The 15,833-nt window shown below is 32.9% G+C and overlaps 2 protein-coding genes, 1 long non-coding RNA gene, 1 other non-coding gene and 1 pseudogene across 7 annotated transcripts; 4 read left to right on the top strand and 1 right to left on the bottom strand.

The window, feature by feature from the left end:
• The first annotated feature begins 762 nt into the window (after positions 1–762).
• Positions 763–844, top strand: TRNAS-UGA (transfer RNA serine (anticodon UGA)). The gene has a single exon. It is a non-coding gene; the product is annotated as a tRNA-Ser (tRNA).
• Positions 845–1,620: 776 nt separating this feature from the next.
• Positions 1,621–2,331, top strand: LOC108460337 (uncharacterized). Its single transcript, XM_017759792.2, has one exon. The coding sequence runs from the start codon at positions 1,922–1,924 to the stop codon at positions 2,132–2,134; it is 213 nt and encodes a 70-aa protein (XP_017615281.1). The 5' UTR covers positions 1,621–1,921; the 3' UTR covers positions 2,135–2,331.
• Positions 2,332–2,838: 507 nt separating this feature from the next.
• LOC108460339 (uncharacterized) lies at positions 2,839–3,453 on the bottom strand. Its single transcript, XM_017759794.2, has one exon. The coding sequence runs from the start codon at positions 3,220–3,222 to the stop codon at positions 3,016–3,018; it is 207 nt and encodes a 68-aa protein (XP_017615283.1). The 5' UTR covers positions 3,223–3,453; the 3' UTR covers positions 2,839–3,015.
• A 651-nt stretch (positions 3,454–4,104) lies between these two features.
• On the top strand, positions 4,105–5,863 carry LOC108460340 (uncharacterized). 4 transcript variants are annotated; one of them, XR_001867514.2, is made up of 4 exons: positions 4,105–4,417; positions 4,580–4,663; positions 5,416–5,563; positions 5,646–5,863. It is a non-coding gene; the product is annotated as an uncharacterized LOC108460340 (long non-coding RNA). The 4 variants fall into 4 exon arrangements; XR_008281636.1 differs by having other exon boundaries at positions 4,106–4,417; positions 5,445–5,563; XR_008281635.1 differs by having other exon boundaries at positions 4,108–4,443; positions 5,441–5,563.
• Positions 5,864–9,590: 3,727 nt separating this feature from the next.
• Positions 9,591–10,179, top strand: LOC108460336 (uncharacterized; annotated as a pseudogene).
• The last annotated feature ends 5,654 nt before the right edge of the window (positions 10,180–15,833 follow it).

Here is a 15,833-nt window from a genome sequence, read left to right as displayed (position 1 = left end):
TGCTACCATTTTACTATTATGTTGCTACTATTTTATTATTATTGTTTACATATTGTGTAATTGTTGTTTTACTATTAATTTTGTTACTATTTTAGAGATATTTGCTAGTTAAGTTGCACTTATCTTAGTGTTATTTAAGTATATATATTGTTTTTTAATTTATTTTCAATTTGTTGGGAAACATTTATTTTATTGTTCTTAGTATTTTGATGTATTATATTTTTAAAAAATAATATATAAAAAAATTAATATGATCGGGCCAGGCTCTAATTTTAGTATTTTTATCTGGACTGAACTTAGACAAAATTCTAGATCTAAAAAACTAGCCTAAAATTTTAATTAGGCTTGACCCATTCACACCTCTACTTGTAATATGCCTATAAAAATAGAGGGGAAAAAAACAGGAATTTAGAAGAGAGATTGGGTTTAACATAAAATATCAGCATGCATTGTATTTTATAGGTTATGACATCCTTAATTCTGTGTATAACTTATGAAACTATGAAGTGCACAAAATCTTTCACCCATGTCTGTTTCTTTTTATATTTTAATTGCTTGCAAGTTTATTGAATTGGAGTCCCTAACATCATCTAGCTTGGACTGAACTTCTCTTTTTTTTTATTCTTAAACAACCCTTATCTTCACAAATCTTGTGTAGGTGAAGGTTTTCTAGAAGTTACTATTTTCTTTAAAAAAAGAAAAAGCATTCATAACTTGTTTTAAAAGATAAAATGATTAAAAAGAAACACTTTGTCATCATATGTCGATATGTCCGAGTGGTTAAGGAGACAGACTTGAAATCTGTTGGGCTACGCCCGCGCAGGTTCGAACCCTGCTGTCGACGGTTTTATCAATTTTTGGTTCTTTAATGGACCAGTCCAGGCTTTGTCCCATCCAACACATTTCTGGGCCCTTTTTAACTAATTTATAAAGTGTTTCTCTCTTTGAGGAAACAGACAACCGGGAAATGGTATCTTTCGGCCAACCTAGCCCTCTTCCCTCAGGGACCAACAAGGGGTTTAGGGTCTGACTCATCCTCCGCTTTGTTTATTTCCCGCTCAAGTGGGTGGACTGGATTTGGGAGTCCTATTTTTTTGCCCCGATGCTATTCATTTTGGGTTGCTTCTTTCTATAGATTCCTATTTTTGGTATAAAGGGTGATGGTAGGTGCTCCTTCTCTATACATTACTTGATTTGCAATTCTGCACTATATTCTGCTTTGCTTTATTCCATTTTGCTTTATTTGGTTAAATAACTTGTTCGGTCCATTATTCCATTTTGCCTGGCACCAAAATAAGACATCCTTTTGCCAATACAGTCCAAATAAAATGACAAATTCTAACAAAATCCTTGGCTTAACAAGAGCCACTTTAACCAAAGCATCCTTAATACTAATATTTGATAAAAGTAATCCTGAAATCTCAACAAGGCTCAAGGCTACCATGTACCGTTGTACACTTTATCCTCATTCTGGCGTGATGATGGGGGTTATCTATTTGTGCATAAAAGTTTTCCCCACAATACTATCCTATAAGCAATCCAAAGGCATTACAGACTTTGAAGATTCTCATTTGTATGGTTTTAAATCCTGATTTCAGACCCAATCATACTGTCATTAATCAACTAAACTAATTTATTTCAAGAGCTTCTTGTAAAGAACAGCCAAAAGTGAATGTGGTACTCGTCAGTAGAGAAAAAGAATTGTGAATCCGAATAGCTTGATTCGCTAACCTTGGCTTTTCCTAGTCATCAAACCCACTGTCTCTTCTTCGAAAAGCAAAATAACACTTTATAATCATCTTTTGCTTTGTTTTCTTTTGTTTTCTCATTTCCATCTCCACTCTTTATATACATTACATGTCTGATTACCAACACCAAGTGATCTATATTAAAGGGTTCTAGTGTTGCTGAGAGAGGAAAGATGTCGGATTGGGGGCCGGTTTTCATCGCGGTGGTACTTTTCATACTTCTAACACCAGGGCTGCTGATTCAGGTTCCAGGGAGATCCCGATATGTAGAGTTTGGAAACTTTCAGACTAGTGGAGTATCCATCCTGGTGCATTCCATTATTTATTTTGGACTCATCTGTATCTTCCTCATAGCTATTGGTGTGCATATGTATGTTGGCTCATAGCTGACCAAAACCAACTACCCAACTCTGTTAGAATCTCTAAATTTGTGGTTTTGTATGTATTTTCTGTTTCTGTTTGCATGTGTCTTTTTTAAACCAAAGTTACTACATTGATATTTTTGTTTGTCTTCTGATTTTGTTCTTCACATTAATCTTGCGAAAGAGTTTGATAAATAAAATGTTTTATTCTGGTTTCTGAATCTACTTTTGTCTTATTCATGCTTACTCAAGAATCATCTGCTAATGGCTGAGAGGTGGGGAAGGGCATTATTATCATTTCTTTATATAGCTTACTTTTTCATTATTGTTCTGGAAACAGTCGTTTTCCTGAAGATTCCTTAAAAATGAGCAAACAATTCTGAAGGTTGACTTAATCATTTACCCTTGAGCTCATATTTGACTCTATCAGATTTGCATATGCTTACTAGTTATGATTAATTTATGGTGGAAACCAACAAAACGGTGATATGTACTTGTATCAGCAGTAGTTCCATTTACCAGCTCCAAATTTGGCATTCAGGTGGATAATAAAATTATATGGAGAATGTCAACTTTTCATGCCAGAATCTGAAATTAGGCATTGATGCAGCTAGAGACAAAATGAACTATATTAATGATTGCAGAGCAAAAAATATATATAATATGGCTGTTTGTCTGTTCAAAATGCAATTTATCTTTATCGTTCAAAGCAAGATCAGAATCAAAGATTTACCGTTAGTAGAAAATAGCTGCAATGATCATAACCAAGTCTGAATAACATAGAAGCAATGTGAAAAAACAACAAAAGCTAAATAACAGTAGCAAATTCTTCTTCATGGGAGCAGAAAACATGATAATACAAAATGAAAATCTAATCTTGTTAGATAGAGAGAGTGCCTTTGTTGTTAGACATAGAGGTGGATATGAAGAACAACAAGGAACAGGATGAGGAACAAAGCATAGAGAACAGCATGCACAAAAATGGCAGCCACACTTGTTTTCATGTTCATAAAACCGATGGGTTGATTCTTCCCTGGGATTTGCAGGATTACCCCTGGTGATATAAATGCAAACAGTGCTGCAGCTACGAAGGGAGCAGCCCAATCTTTCATTTTCTAATATATGCAGCTCCTTCACACACACTAATCTCCTCTAGAGTTAAACTGAAAAAAAGCAAGAACGAAACAAGCATTAAACAAATAAAAAAAAAGCAGAAGAAAGTTTTGTGGATGCTTGTTTTTATGGCTTGTTCATGGGAATGATATAATGCTAAAAATAAGAACTGTCAATCATTCCCACTTTCTACTTGAGATCATTTAAATCTCTTGCTTTTTGTTGGGCAAGATTTCGTCTTGATGTCAACCCCACAGGCCTTCTATATTCGATTGGAGGAGTAGCCAAGTCCTCGTTCTTGATGCTTCCATCATCAATGTCCACTCAAAGATTAGTGTTTTGAAAGTACCTTTTTTTCATTGCTTCTTTTTATCATCTTCTTTTTCATGCTTTTGATTATTAAAATTTGAGACAACATAGTGGCTTTTTGACAAGAAACTACCTACTCCATCTCCATTTCCGGCGGAAAGTAATAACTTTTTTTATATTGGAGTTTGGACTTCTTTTTAATCAAAAGTTAAGTCTTAAACTTGGTATTTGTTCTCACATTGAGATGGACTTGACAACTTTTTTTACATTAGGACCTAAATTTTTTTTTATCCAAGTTAAATTCTAAACTTGACAATTATTCTCATATTAGGGTCAAAACTTAACCATTGTTCCAACTGTCATGCCCCGAAATATAAATTAAAATTTTCAAGTTGAATCTATAATTGTTGAATTTATTTTAACTTTCTATTTGAGCGTGCAATTAGGCTTCTGTTTGGGCTTGGCCTGTCAAAATGTCGAAAACTGTAACGATAAGTATCGATACCTTTCTAACAAGAGCCGATACCTTCGCATTTTTTAGTGTAGAAAACCCTAGTGTGCTAAGACCCCAGGTATTTAAGTGTAATTTTGCTTGGCCAGCCCCCTCTTCTCATTTTTTTGTTTCTGCTGCCGCCCCTAAACTTGTTTTCCTCTCTTCACTTTTTCCTTTGGCCGTTTTCTCCTCTCTTCCCCCTTCTCTTCTCTTTTCTCTTCTTCTTCTTCCTTTCTTTTCTTCTTAGCTGCCGTTTCTTGCACCCCTCTTGGGTTGTCGATTCTTTTTTTTTCCCCGAATAATCATTAATCGTTCGGTTCGTTTGCACCAATAGTTTTGTGCATATGCCTCTTTATTCTATTTTACACGGTTATGATCCTAACGGTAGATTGGTAAGTGTAAACCTTCCAATCCATGGGTAAGATTTGGTTTTCGAGTAAATAAATCGTGTGTACGATTTATTTCACTTATTGGTTAATCGGGTTTCTTCGATTTCTGAATCTCATTTATGTCGATTGTAATGTGTTGTTATTTATGTGTATACCATTTGAAAGATCGAATCCTGATGGGATCAGAGCAGATCTGAATCGTTGGAGTCCATCGGAGGAGTGAAGTGCTGCATGAGCGTATGGGTGAAGGTGTGTGTCTAACCGTGTGTTTCCGTGAGTGTATGGGCTTGGCTGAATGTATGAGTGCCTATTTTTGCGTTTTGCTTGTTGATTTTATCACTTAATGTTAGTTATTTCATTCTAATGGTTTTGGTTGTGATAAGTAACTCCAGATTTGGTTGAAAAATATTCTTTGACGTGGTATTGAGAAACCAATGAAATGACTTAGTAGTAAATGGGACCGTGTATGGTAGATCTAGTTGTAGTATGCTGCCATTTTTCTGAATCGTTAATGTTGAATATGTGTATAATGTTGATTCAGTGTTAATCCCGCATATATAACTGATGCATGATTACTGTTACTATTTAACCAACAACCTGTTACTGTTTGCATGATAGCATGTTAAAACTGTTATTGCTTTCTAACATTGCTAGCATGTCCTACTAATGCATTGGGGTTTGGGTTGTTGAAGGAGGAAGTTCAGGATTAAATGTTGGATCGGTTCATCGATCATCTATTGGTGGTTCATCCACATGAGCTAAGGCTCCTACTAATTTACGAGTTGTTCATCTGCAAAATACTATTTTGGTTTGTAGAGTTGGACGAGTTTTGAGGAACTTTTACTGTGATGTGCTGGGTTGGATTGGGTAGTGTACTGCACTAACATTCATAAGCATGCTAGTAGTTATCGTGTTTCTATGAATACTGTGATACTAATATGTGTTGTATATTGCAACCTTGTGTTATGTTTATTTACTGCTTTATATACTCACCGCTTAAGGCTTCCTTTGGTTCACCGTTTAAAGTCAGTGAGTTGCACTTGGACTCCCAACTTCACTGGGAAGCTGTTTGGTTGAGTGTTTCAGTGCAACCAAAATCAATTCTCACCACACTGCTATCCCAAAAATCAACTGGAGCTTTCAGCAGTAGTAAGTTCACTGGTTGAACTTTCATTTATTATTTTACCATTTTATCCTTAAAGTTTCTTTATCAATCTATTATTTTTTTCAGATTTGGCGGCCAAATTTTGCTATCTATGTTGGAGTTTCAACACACTTTAATCGGGTAAAGTAAGAATTTCAAACAGAGCACCAACAGCAACGTATTATACCCGGGTAAAATATGAAGGAAAAATGCTTGAAGTTCAAGCTTTTAGCTAATGTCTAGAATGGAGAACAGAACTTAGAATTTTTAAAAGGCAAAGGAAGAATAGAGCATATTGAAGAAAATCTGATGATTTCATTCGTTTTAAACATTGGTTATATAATAAAAAATTAAAAATTAAAAATTATTATCATTTTATCTAATAAATAATTTAAATTGATTATATAATTCATTAAAATATTTATAATAAAATATTAAAAGATACATTTTAATATTTTATTAAATAAATTTATAAATTTACATATTTTAATAATTTTATATAAGTAAAATAGTTTAAAAATTTTATTATATATCAATTTTAATATGATGTCCTTAATAATCATTTTTTATTTTTACTTCACCGTTACAGTTGCGTTTGAATTTAAACACACACTCCACTGCTGTTTTTAATCTCACCGTTATAGTATCTAATCTTACCGTTACAGTAATTAATCTCACCGCCATCGCTGTTTTTAACTTCACCGGAGGTAAACACACCGTCCATCTAAATTAAATCTAAGTGTTATAACCACACTGAGCTTTATAGCCCACTCCTTAGTTTTTCCCATTTTTAATTTATGAGGTTAGGGTTTAGACTCAACACTTAGAGCACTGTCGTCGGATTTTACTTAAAACATATTTCTAAACTATTTCATAAACTTTATTTGGATTTTGGATTTGTTAAATGGAATGTGGTATGGACTCGGTTACTTATAAGTTTTTTTTATAACAAATTTGGATTTGAGATTGAATAAATGAATTACTAAAACAAACTGATGTTTTCCATAAAAATGTGTTTTTGAAATTGAGTGGACTAATGGTCATTCAACGTTATGTTTGAGCATGGAATGAAAGTTTTTAAAAAGTGATTTTTACCAAATTCAGCGAAAAGTATCAGTACCATGACATTAGGTATCGATACTTGATCAAATAAAAAGTTTTCAAAATAAGCAGAATGCCTAATTGGTATCGATACCAATTGATAACGTTTTATAAATTTCAAAATTGGAAAAATGCCTAAACCGTATTGATTCTTAAATAAGCATCAATACTTTTCTAATTGGTATTGATACCCTCTGTAAAACTTGAATTCTTTTACGAAATGGATTATTGACTCTTTTCGAAATTGAATGTTTTATTAGGGACATTTTAGTGGCTAGTGTGACCTCTATAATTTGGCCATAATATCTAGACTGGATTGAAGAGGTTAGACCCACATTAAGGTTTGAACTTTAGGGTTTTCAAGGATTAGTTTATATAAAAAAATGTTGAAGTTCCAATGTAGGAATATTTGTCAAGTTTAGGGCCTAATTTGGACAAAAAAATATTTAAATCCCAATATGAGAACAATTGTCAAATTCAAGACTTAACTTGGACAAAAAGATATTTTAATCCCAATGTAAAAAAAAGTTACTAACTTAAAGTCCCAAAATGTGATTTAATCCTAAATAGTTTAATATTTTACAAGCACAATGCTCACTTCATTGATCAAAACTTATGATATTTCAAAAACATCGATTTTTTTTTAAAAGATAAACTACTTAATTAGTCACTAATTTTTTCGTATATTTTTATTTTTGTCACCAAGCTATGAAAGTTTTCAATTTGATCACTAAATTATTCAAATTTATTTTTTTTAGTTATTGTGCCAATAAGTCTGAAATAGCTAGAGGACGTGGCCATTAGAAACTACATGAGTGGTCACTCAACTATGAGAATATTTCTGTTTTGATCGTCTAACTATAATATTTTTTATTTACTCATTAAAGTTTTTGAAAGTATATTTTTTAGTCACCTTGTCATTAAGTTGATAATGGAAGTTTGATGTGTCCTTTTATTTACTGGCTTAATAACAAATTTTTCATTCAATATTTATATGTGTTTATCAATTTAGTCCTAATTCTTAAAAAAAAAAATAGCCCTAAACATTCTTACTAATATTTGGTGCTAGAAAGTTTTTTTTAAAATATTTTTATTTGATGCTAGTAAGATTTAAGTGTTTTTTGTCACAGGAGAACACTATTTTAACATAAAAATTATATAAAAAAAAAACATTCTGACAACTTATGATCCTTTTGGTGTCGAAAACTAAAAATCTTTGAATTTTTCAATATTGGAGAAGCATTGTTTAATCTAAAATGTTAAAAAAACTTTACTAACAACTTATGATTTTTCTGGTATACGCAACTGGAATCCTTTGAGTTTTTCTACGCTGAATACCACCATTTAAGAGCATAAAAGAATAGGTAGAGAGAAAAAAGACCAATAATTACAATTAAATTGATAAATTTTATAAATATTGAGTACTAAATATATTGGTTTTTTAGAGTTGTGACTAAATTGAAAAAATATGTAAATATTAAAAGGGTTAAATTTGTTGTTATACAAAAAAAAAAGAGGCTATTTCTAACTTCTGTTATCAACTTAATGATATGATGACTAAAAAAAAATCTAATTTCAAAAACTTTATACACTAAATTAAAATTTTTTTATAGTTGAGTGACCGAAACAAAACACTCTCATGGTTGAGTGACCTTTCATGTAATTTATAATGACCACATCATCTAACTGTGTCAAACTTAACAACAAAGTAGCTAAAAATATGAATTCAAATAATTTAGTGATTACTTTGAAGATTTTCATAATTCGATGACTAAAATCGAAGTAGGTGAAAAGTTTAATGACTAATTAAATAATTTATTTAAAAATCTAAAATTTATTTATCCTTATCCATCAGCAATTTTGTTGAACTTTTATAGATTTCTTTATATAAAAGTTATGCCATGATCAAAATTAAAGTTGTTGCCATTATCAACAAAATATAAAAAGTAATTAAAATAAAATATTTCATCTTTAAAATCAATATCGAAGGGCATAAGTTTAGGTACATTCAAACCTTTATTACCCTTAATCCATCCTAATCCTTATCCTAATCCCATTTCCACTAATCAAAACTTGACAAATTTAAATCTAATGGCTACAATTAGATTCACGAGGAGTCGACACTTAGCTGTGGCAAGTAAGCACCTATCCCCGACAAAGCCAGGCCCCAATTACACGTTCCCACTCCCCAGCTGTCTCTTTCAAGTTTCATCTTTTAGTCCTCCTGGCCATAATCCCATCTTCCTCCTAATCCTGCCCAGAAACAATCTAGTAATTTCACTTTCCTCACCTGGAAAAAAAGGGAACTTTTATAACTGATTTCTGAAGCTCTTCTGAGTACAGTTGGAGTCAAGGAACTATTTTTAATGGCAGATTGGGCTCCAGTTCTTATTGGGGTGGTGCTATTTGTGTTGCTATCACCAGGGCTTTTGTTTTCATTTCCAGGGAACAGCAAGCAGCTGGAGTTTGGGAGCATGAAAACCAATGGCAAGGCCATTGCTATCCACACTCTTCTTTTCTTTGCCATCTATGCTGTTTTTATTGTGGCCCTTCACATCCATATCTATACTGGCTGAATCTGACCCTGATGCTACTCCCCCGCCGGTGAGAGTCTTGGTATTTGTCTCTCTTTTCAAGACCTCTATTGGGTTATTTTACTAGGTTAATCTTTGTAGTCGCTTGTCTTAGTTTTGAACAAATTTAAAATAAATTTCTCCTAGTTTTGAACTAATGAACATGAACATACTTGAATAAACAAATCAAACAAGTAAAAACAACACATTGATTTTTATTTATTTGGAGTGTGTGCTAAATCAAGCAACAGCCGTCCACACATGGCCATTCCATTGCCATATTAGGCCGTCCTGAGGCTTGTTACTGTCAAGATAACGTGGTACCCAAGGTTCCTCTTCCGGTTTTGAACCTTTTCCTTTGTCTTTTGGTTCTCTCTTTCTTCTCCCTTTGTCTTTAAATGGCTACTATTTTATTGAGAGGTTCACTCAACCCCATCCCATATATGTCCTAGAAGAAATATTGTGCAGGAAACAAAGGAAGAGGGATGTCGGGAGATTGGGGGCCTGTAGTGGTGGCAGTGGTGCTGTTTGTGTTGTGTTCACCAGGGTTGCTGTTTCAGCTGCCTGGAAACAAAAGAGCAGTGGAATTTGCTAACTTCTAGACGAGTCCAATCTCCATTTTTGTTCATACCATCATATTCCTTGGGCTAGTCACTATCTTTGTGATTGCTATTGGCATTCACATTTATTCAGGGTCGAATAATAAACTATCCCCTCTTCTTCCATTTCCATGCTGCTTGTTCCATTTTAACACTTTCATAGAGGGATTCTTATTAGTCTTCGAAACCGCCTACATAATTTTTCTTTCAAGAGATATCAAGCAATGCTTGCATTATATATTACTGTTTTAATTAATCCAGTTTCTTCGTTCTTAAGACAAGTTCATAGTTTATAGTTTGACGCCAATTACCTTTAATAAAAGAAAGCAACGGGTTGTTAGTGGAAAATTTCGAGCCCCCAAATTTTAAATCCACCAGTTTCTTGTAACTTTAGCTTAGTACTAATTTGAAAAGAATTTGAGCTACAATAAACTTTCAGCTCCCTGATGATCTTTTGATTGTGTTGACAACGTTGAAAATTTTTTATTCAAGTAACAATGTATATTTTTTATACAAATAATTATTCATTGAGATCGTAAATATAACATAATCTAATGTTAATAATATCAATAATATGTATTAGCTTCAGAGAGGCTGGTAGCTGCTACAAAATAGGTTATTTATTTCCATTACACCCCCCAAAAAAAAAAAAAGTCATAAAACAAAAACATTATAAAAAGGAATGACAACAGTGTATATGATCCAAAACAGTATGTCTTCTTAGTTTCTGAATAAAAACATCTATATACAATTAGATTAAACTTGAGACCCTCAATATACCCAGTGCTTTCATTTTACCATTAAACCACGTCCTTGCTACACTTATAAGCAAGTGTTGTGAATTAAAGATATATGGTTTAGAGCTTAGCTCAAGTTTGTCTTTGCTGTAAGTGTCACAGGTCACGAATCGAAGTTCATGATAAATCCATATAGAATGTCTTATGGAGGTTAACTGATTAAATGAGGCTTGTTCGACTCACTTGAATTGACCCGATTCGTGAACATATAAAAAAGCCCATCTACTTGAAGCCTTGGTGGCTTAGTGAGACATTCTCATCTTGTAGATAGGCTTTGATATTGACCGTCAATAGAATTTAAACTATACGGTTGGATTTGGGGTAACTCAACTATAAATAGAGGCCTTTCCCCCTCATTGTAATCACTCAGTTGTATTTCTTCAAAGTAATATAACACTTTTGAGTGCATTTACTCAAACACTAGGTGTGCTTAGTTTTCTTGTAGCTTTTCTATTTGCTTTATGCTTCTTCGCTCGATAGTTTTCTTTCACTTTATTTCAATGTCTTAGAGAATTTCTTGAAGAATTCTTGTCTTCTCGAGGGATATACCGACTTAGGTGAATTTGAAGCAAAAGAATCGCCTAAGATCGTGCAGTTTGCCAAACTAAAATTCTAACCTCGTGACAGTTGGTGTCCAAGCCAAGGTTTGAAGGTGTCAAGTAAGATGGTGAAAGAAGTTGAAGATGAAAAGGAGCTTGATAAGGAAATGGTATTAAGGCATAGATCAATGATACTCAATTCTGCAAAAGCGAAAAGGGATTGCAAGCAAAAAATGTAACATCCCTTGTCCGACTCAACCGTCGTGTCCAAGTTATAAGATGTCACATTCAATGCGAAAGCAATTACCGTCAAATTCAAAGTAAAAAAAGTAATTTATATATTCTAATATGAGTCAATTACCTTTAAATTATGTTAAACAACCTAATTCGAGTCTCATTCGAGCTTACGAAAGCTCTTTCGATTACCTAAGCACGAAATAGGACGAGATTACAAAGTTTTAAAACTTCAGGGCCGATGTCGCAACGCCATCACTTCCATGTCGTGACATGACTCAAAACATGCTAATTTAAATCGTCAAACATGACTTAATACATTTTGCCAAAACAAACCATTTTCAAGACATACATGAATACCAACATTTAGATCATATATATACATATCAAGTGTTGGATCTGGTGTCCTAAGAGTAGTATTTTCGTCAATAAACACTTGTAATTTTTTGAATATACTGGTTAATAAAAAAATTTATTGATTATAACTAATATACTTTGTATTATTGTCCTCAAATGATTTTTGCACACAAAGCAAAATGGAAGCAAATGTGGCTTATTGGTTGTCTAATGTTTAACTGATACTAAGAGGTATTACATGGTCAGATCGTAATATACTTTGTATTATTATCCTCAAATGATTTTTGCACACAAAGAAAAATGGAAGCAAATGTGGCTCATTGGTCGTCTAATGTTTAACTAATACTAAGCGGTATTACGTGGTTGGATCGTAATAGGAAAAGACAACTTGTATTAGTAGACAAACTTAAACATGTCCTTAGTCTAATCGAAAGGCTAATATGTCGTCTATCAAGTCCAATTGGAGAGATGCCTTGTCTTGGGCATTGGAGCAGATGACTCCCAAAAGATAGAGACATAGATGTGACCAACAGTACATCGGAAGGACCTAAGTAGAATAGATCTTGAATTCGTTTATGTATTTATTTACTTGTGATGTTTATAGTGTGACATACCTAAATCCTAAGTGGATGGTCGACTATGTATGCGTGACACGTACACTTTGATGTAAGTAAAAACCTAAGTTCAAATAGACAAGGAACTAGAAGCTGGTGTGTTGGGTGTACGACTTTTGTTTAGTGTCATTCAAAATAGTGGAATTCATAGCCCAAAACATAGGTAAACTATATCCTCTTGTTAGCATTACATGGTTGATGAAAAGTAAATGTGGCCACGGGTTTTCTGTCTTTGTGATGGATGACTTGATCACTATTTGATAGTGATTGACTTTTCATGAAGGAATATGTAATGGTTACCATGAGATAAAATAGAATCATATTTGGAGAACCAAGTATTATCCCAAAGAGATCAAGGATATTCTATGAGGATAACACACTTATGACAAAATTATTGGACGGGCATTGAGTACTTGCTTTTGTAATGGTATGTCATTGGGGAGAGCTTGACTGCCTCCAAACGTACCAACGTCTAGAGCAGAAATCCTGCACAAAAGATGTGAAAAGCGACATTCGCAAGTATACGGGTCAGGTTGTAATATAGTTACAATAGAGTAGGTAAGTACTTCGATGATCGTACTTAAATGAGACGAGCACTAAATTAATTCTATTTTAAACATAAATAGATTTAATTAGTACTTTAATTAAATTATAGTACGAAGAATTAATAGAACATGTTTGATAGACTACTGAAAATAATAATAAAAGAAATAAAAGAAAGTAAATAAATGAAACACGAGAAATCAAATAATCAAATATGTATCAAATCTGGGCATAGGTAGTCATAATCAATTGTTGTCTCGGGTTTTCTTATTCAATCAACTAGTCAATACCCTAACAGGATCTTCTGATCTTCCACTGAAATATTGAGTCGGCAAGAAGTACTTATCTTTCGACCTTACAGTCCAAACTAGTTCAGGGTTAAGGTGTTCATAGATAGGTCATACCAATTTTGGGTTAATTCTCACCTTGATGACTTCCTAGGGTTGTCAGGCCTAGGGTTTAGATTTTTTTTTTTCCGAAACAATTGATTCGTTAATAATTCCCTACAAAATAGTTAATTATTCATATATCCACTAGCTAATTCCCCACAGGTGGATTAGTTTCTAATGGATCTAATAAACTTTATAATATTAGAAGAAGCCTGGTTTGCATTGAAATTAAGTGCAGAATCCTTACAGAGTTTGATGGTATTTCTCAAAATTGATTTCTCCACAAAAGAAAATAACAAGAACAAAAATAAAATATAAAACCTAATAAAAGAGAAAAACTAAATCTCAAGGGAAAATTTATATAATATCAAAGGTGTCCATAACATGTGCTAAATGAGCCTATTTATAGACTTTAGGGTGGTCGTCGTCCTTAACCCTAGGTCAGTTGCCGTCTTCGTGTTTAACATTTGATTGTGCGGACCAAAACGCCCATGGCTCATAATTATTTCTCGTACAGAGGTGATGTCGCGACATACCAGGTTCTATGTCACGGCATCGAGGGTAGTATGCTCATCTTTAGGGTGTTTTCAGGGGTATGTCACGACATCCTCAGGCTATGTCTCGACATTGAAGGCAGTCTTAGAATTCTTCTATTCTACTCCTTATGTTGCGACATCTAATGCTCCATGTTGCAACTTAGCGACCAGTATTGAGTTAGTACGTCTTCTAATGGTATTCTGCACACTTATAAAGTATATTAGCTCACCCTTAGGCCTCATTCGGCCCCCTAAGATTAATAAAAGACTTAAATTACACATTTTTATTAAACTTAACTAAACTTATAGAAATTTAATTAAAACTTAACTAAAATGCTCATGTTCAAGCTCTTAAGGTGTGAAAACTAGTTTAATCCGCTACACCGAATTACGATAGATCAAAGCTTAATCACGATACTCTAATGGAATGAATTTGTGATTAAATGAATTTATAATTAATAGGTAGAAAGCTAAAATGTAATTATAAATCATTTGAGCCTCAATTAAGTATGTTCAATCTGTCCTTTCACTAGTTCATTGAAACCGGAATTGGATTGCGTGTTTGAATAGAAATGAACGGAATGAATAGAAAAAGAGAAATGAGAAACATTCAAGAATGATTATGGTTTTCTTTGAAATGGAGAAATGAAATCATTTGTAAATGAATGTAGGTTTGCAAAATTAGAAATGAAAATGAAAATGGAAATGGAAATTGAAATTTGCAATCCTATATAAGATTACTTAAAAAATAATGGAAGAATAAGTTTATATTTTTTGACTCTTTTGAAGCTCGAAAATGGAAAAAAAAATTATTCGGTTATAGTGAAAAAAAATTATTCGGTTATAGTGAACATGTTGAGTTGTGATATATTGAATGAATTTCTCGAAATTTTACTAGGGGTAAAATCATCAAAATTTTATAAAGGGTAAGATTGTCAAAATTTTACTAGAGGTAAAATTGGGGTGAGAAAATTATTTAATATGTAGATATTAAAGTTTATTTTGGAAAATAAAAAAAATTGAATTGGGTTGGATCATATTACAGAATACTAGGTCAAAAAGGCCTAAGAAGTACTCGTAATTGGACCCGATATGAGAGATACCCAAAACCCCTTATATGACATGTAGGGGAGGCAACCCTAGTAGAAATACAAGGGTGATTCATTCACTCCTCTCCTACTCTAAGTAGGATGTTGTTTTTCCATTTAAAATAAACCTCTACAACTCTACAAGGGTTATACCTTCTCTTTCTATAAATACATGGACCAATAGAGCTATTAATACAACTTTTGAGAGATTATTATTCTGCCAAAAAATAGAGAGAATTTATTCTCAACTTATAAACATATTTTCTAGAATAACAATTTTACTGTTTTCTATTAAAGAAGGAATTTTCGTTTTCACCCCAAAAAGAGAGAAAACCTTTTCTAGTTTTGTTTTTCAATTCAATTGGTTCGAGCCTACACTCAAAGCAATTCGTGATACGAGAGTAGCAGAGAAGATCGTTTGGTTGAATGTTGGAAAACATCAAGGATCCGTTTATCTAAAAACACATATACATATTCGGTTAAAGTTTATTTCTATAAATATCACAAATCAGATCAGTTTTCAAAATTTTAATTTTTTGCTGTGCAAGAAAACTGTTTTCAAACCGGATATTTTCCAACAATTGGAATCAAGAGCCAGGTTGTGCTATGTTTATGGTGTAAGCTAAGGGTGAGTATTCGATTGAGTCGAGTTGAATCGAGTAAAAAAAATTCAAGTTAGTCGAGTTGACAAATCCCATTTTAGCAACCGAACCCTATTTGATTTTTTTTTGAATCAAATCGAATCAAGTAAAAAAATTTCGAGTTGAGTTAACGGATCATATTATTTATACTTAATGTTGTGTTTACATGGACCGATTATTTAATTAGTAGATGAAGTATAAGATTATTTAACTACATAAACAATATAATTGTTTTACCTTTTAACTTAATGAGTAAATATTTAT

The sequence above is a fragment of the Gossypium arboreum genome, chromosome 4 (assembly GCF_025698485.1).
Source record: "Gossypium arboreum isolate Shixiya-1 chromosome 4, ASM2569848v2, whole genome shotgun sequence".
In the NCBI taxonomy this organism is placed as follows: Eukaryota; Viridiplantae; Streptophyta; class Magnoliopsida; order Malvales; family Malvaceae; genus Gossypium; species Gossypium arboreum.
Note: the sequence above shows the minus strand (reverse complement) of the source record. Positions and strands in the feature narration are given on the sequence as shown.

What these genes read in the sequence shown, in the direction of transcription:
- LOC108460337 (XM_017759792.2), top strand. Translation starts at nt 1,922, where the DNA reads ATGTCGGATTGGGGGCCGGTTTTCATCGCGGTGGTACTTTTCATACTT.
- LOC108460339 (XM_017759794.2), bottom strand. Translation starts at nt 3,222, where the DNA reads ATGAAAGATTGGGCTGCTCCCTTCGTAGCTGCAGCACTGTTTGCATTT.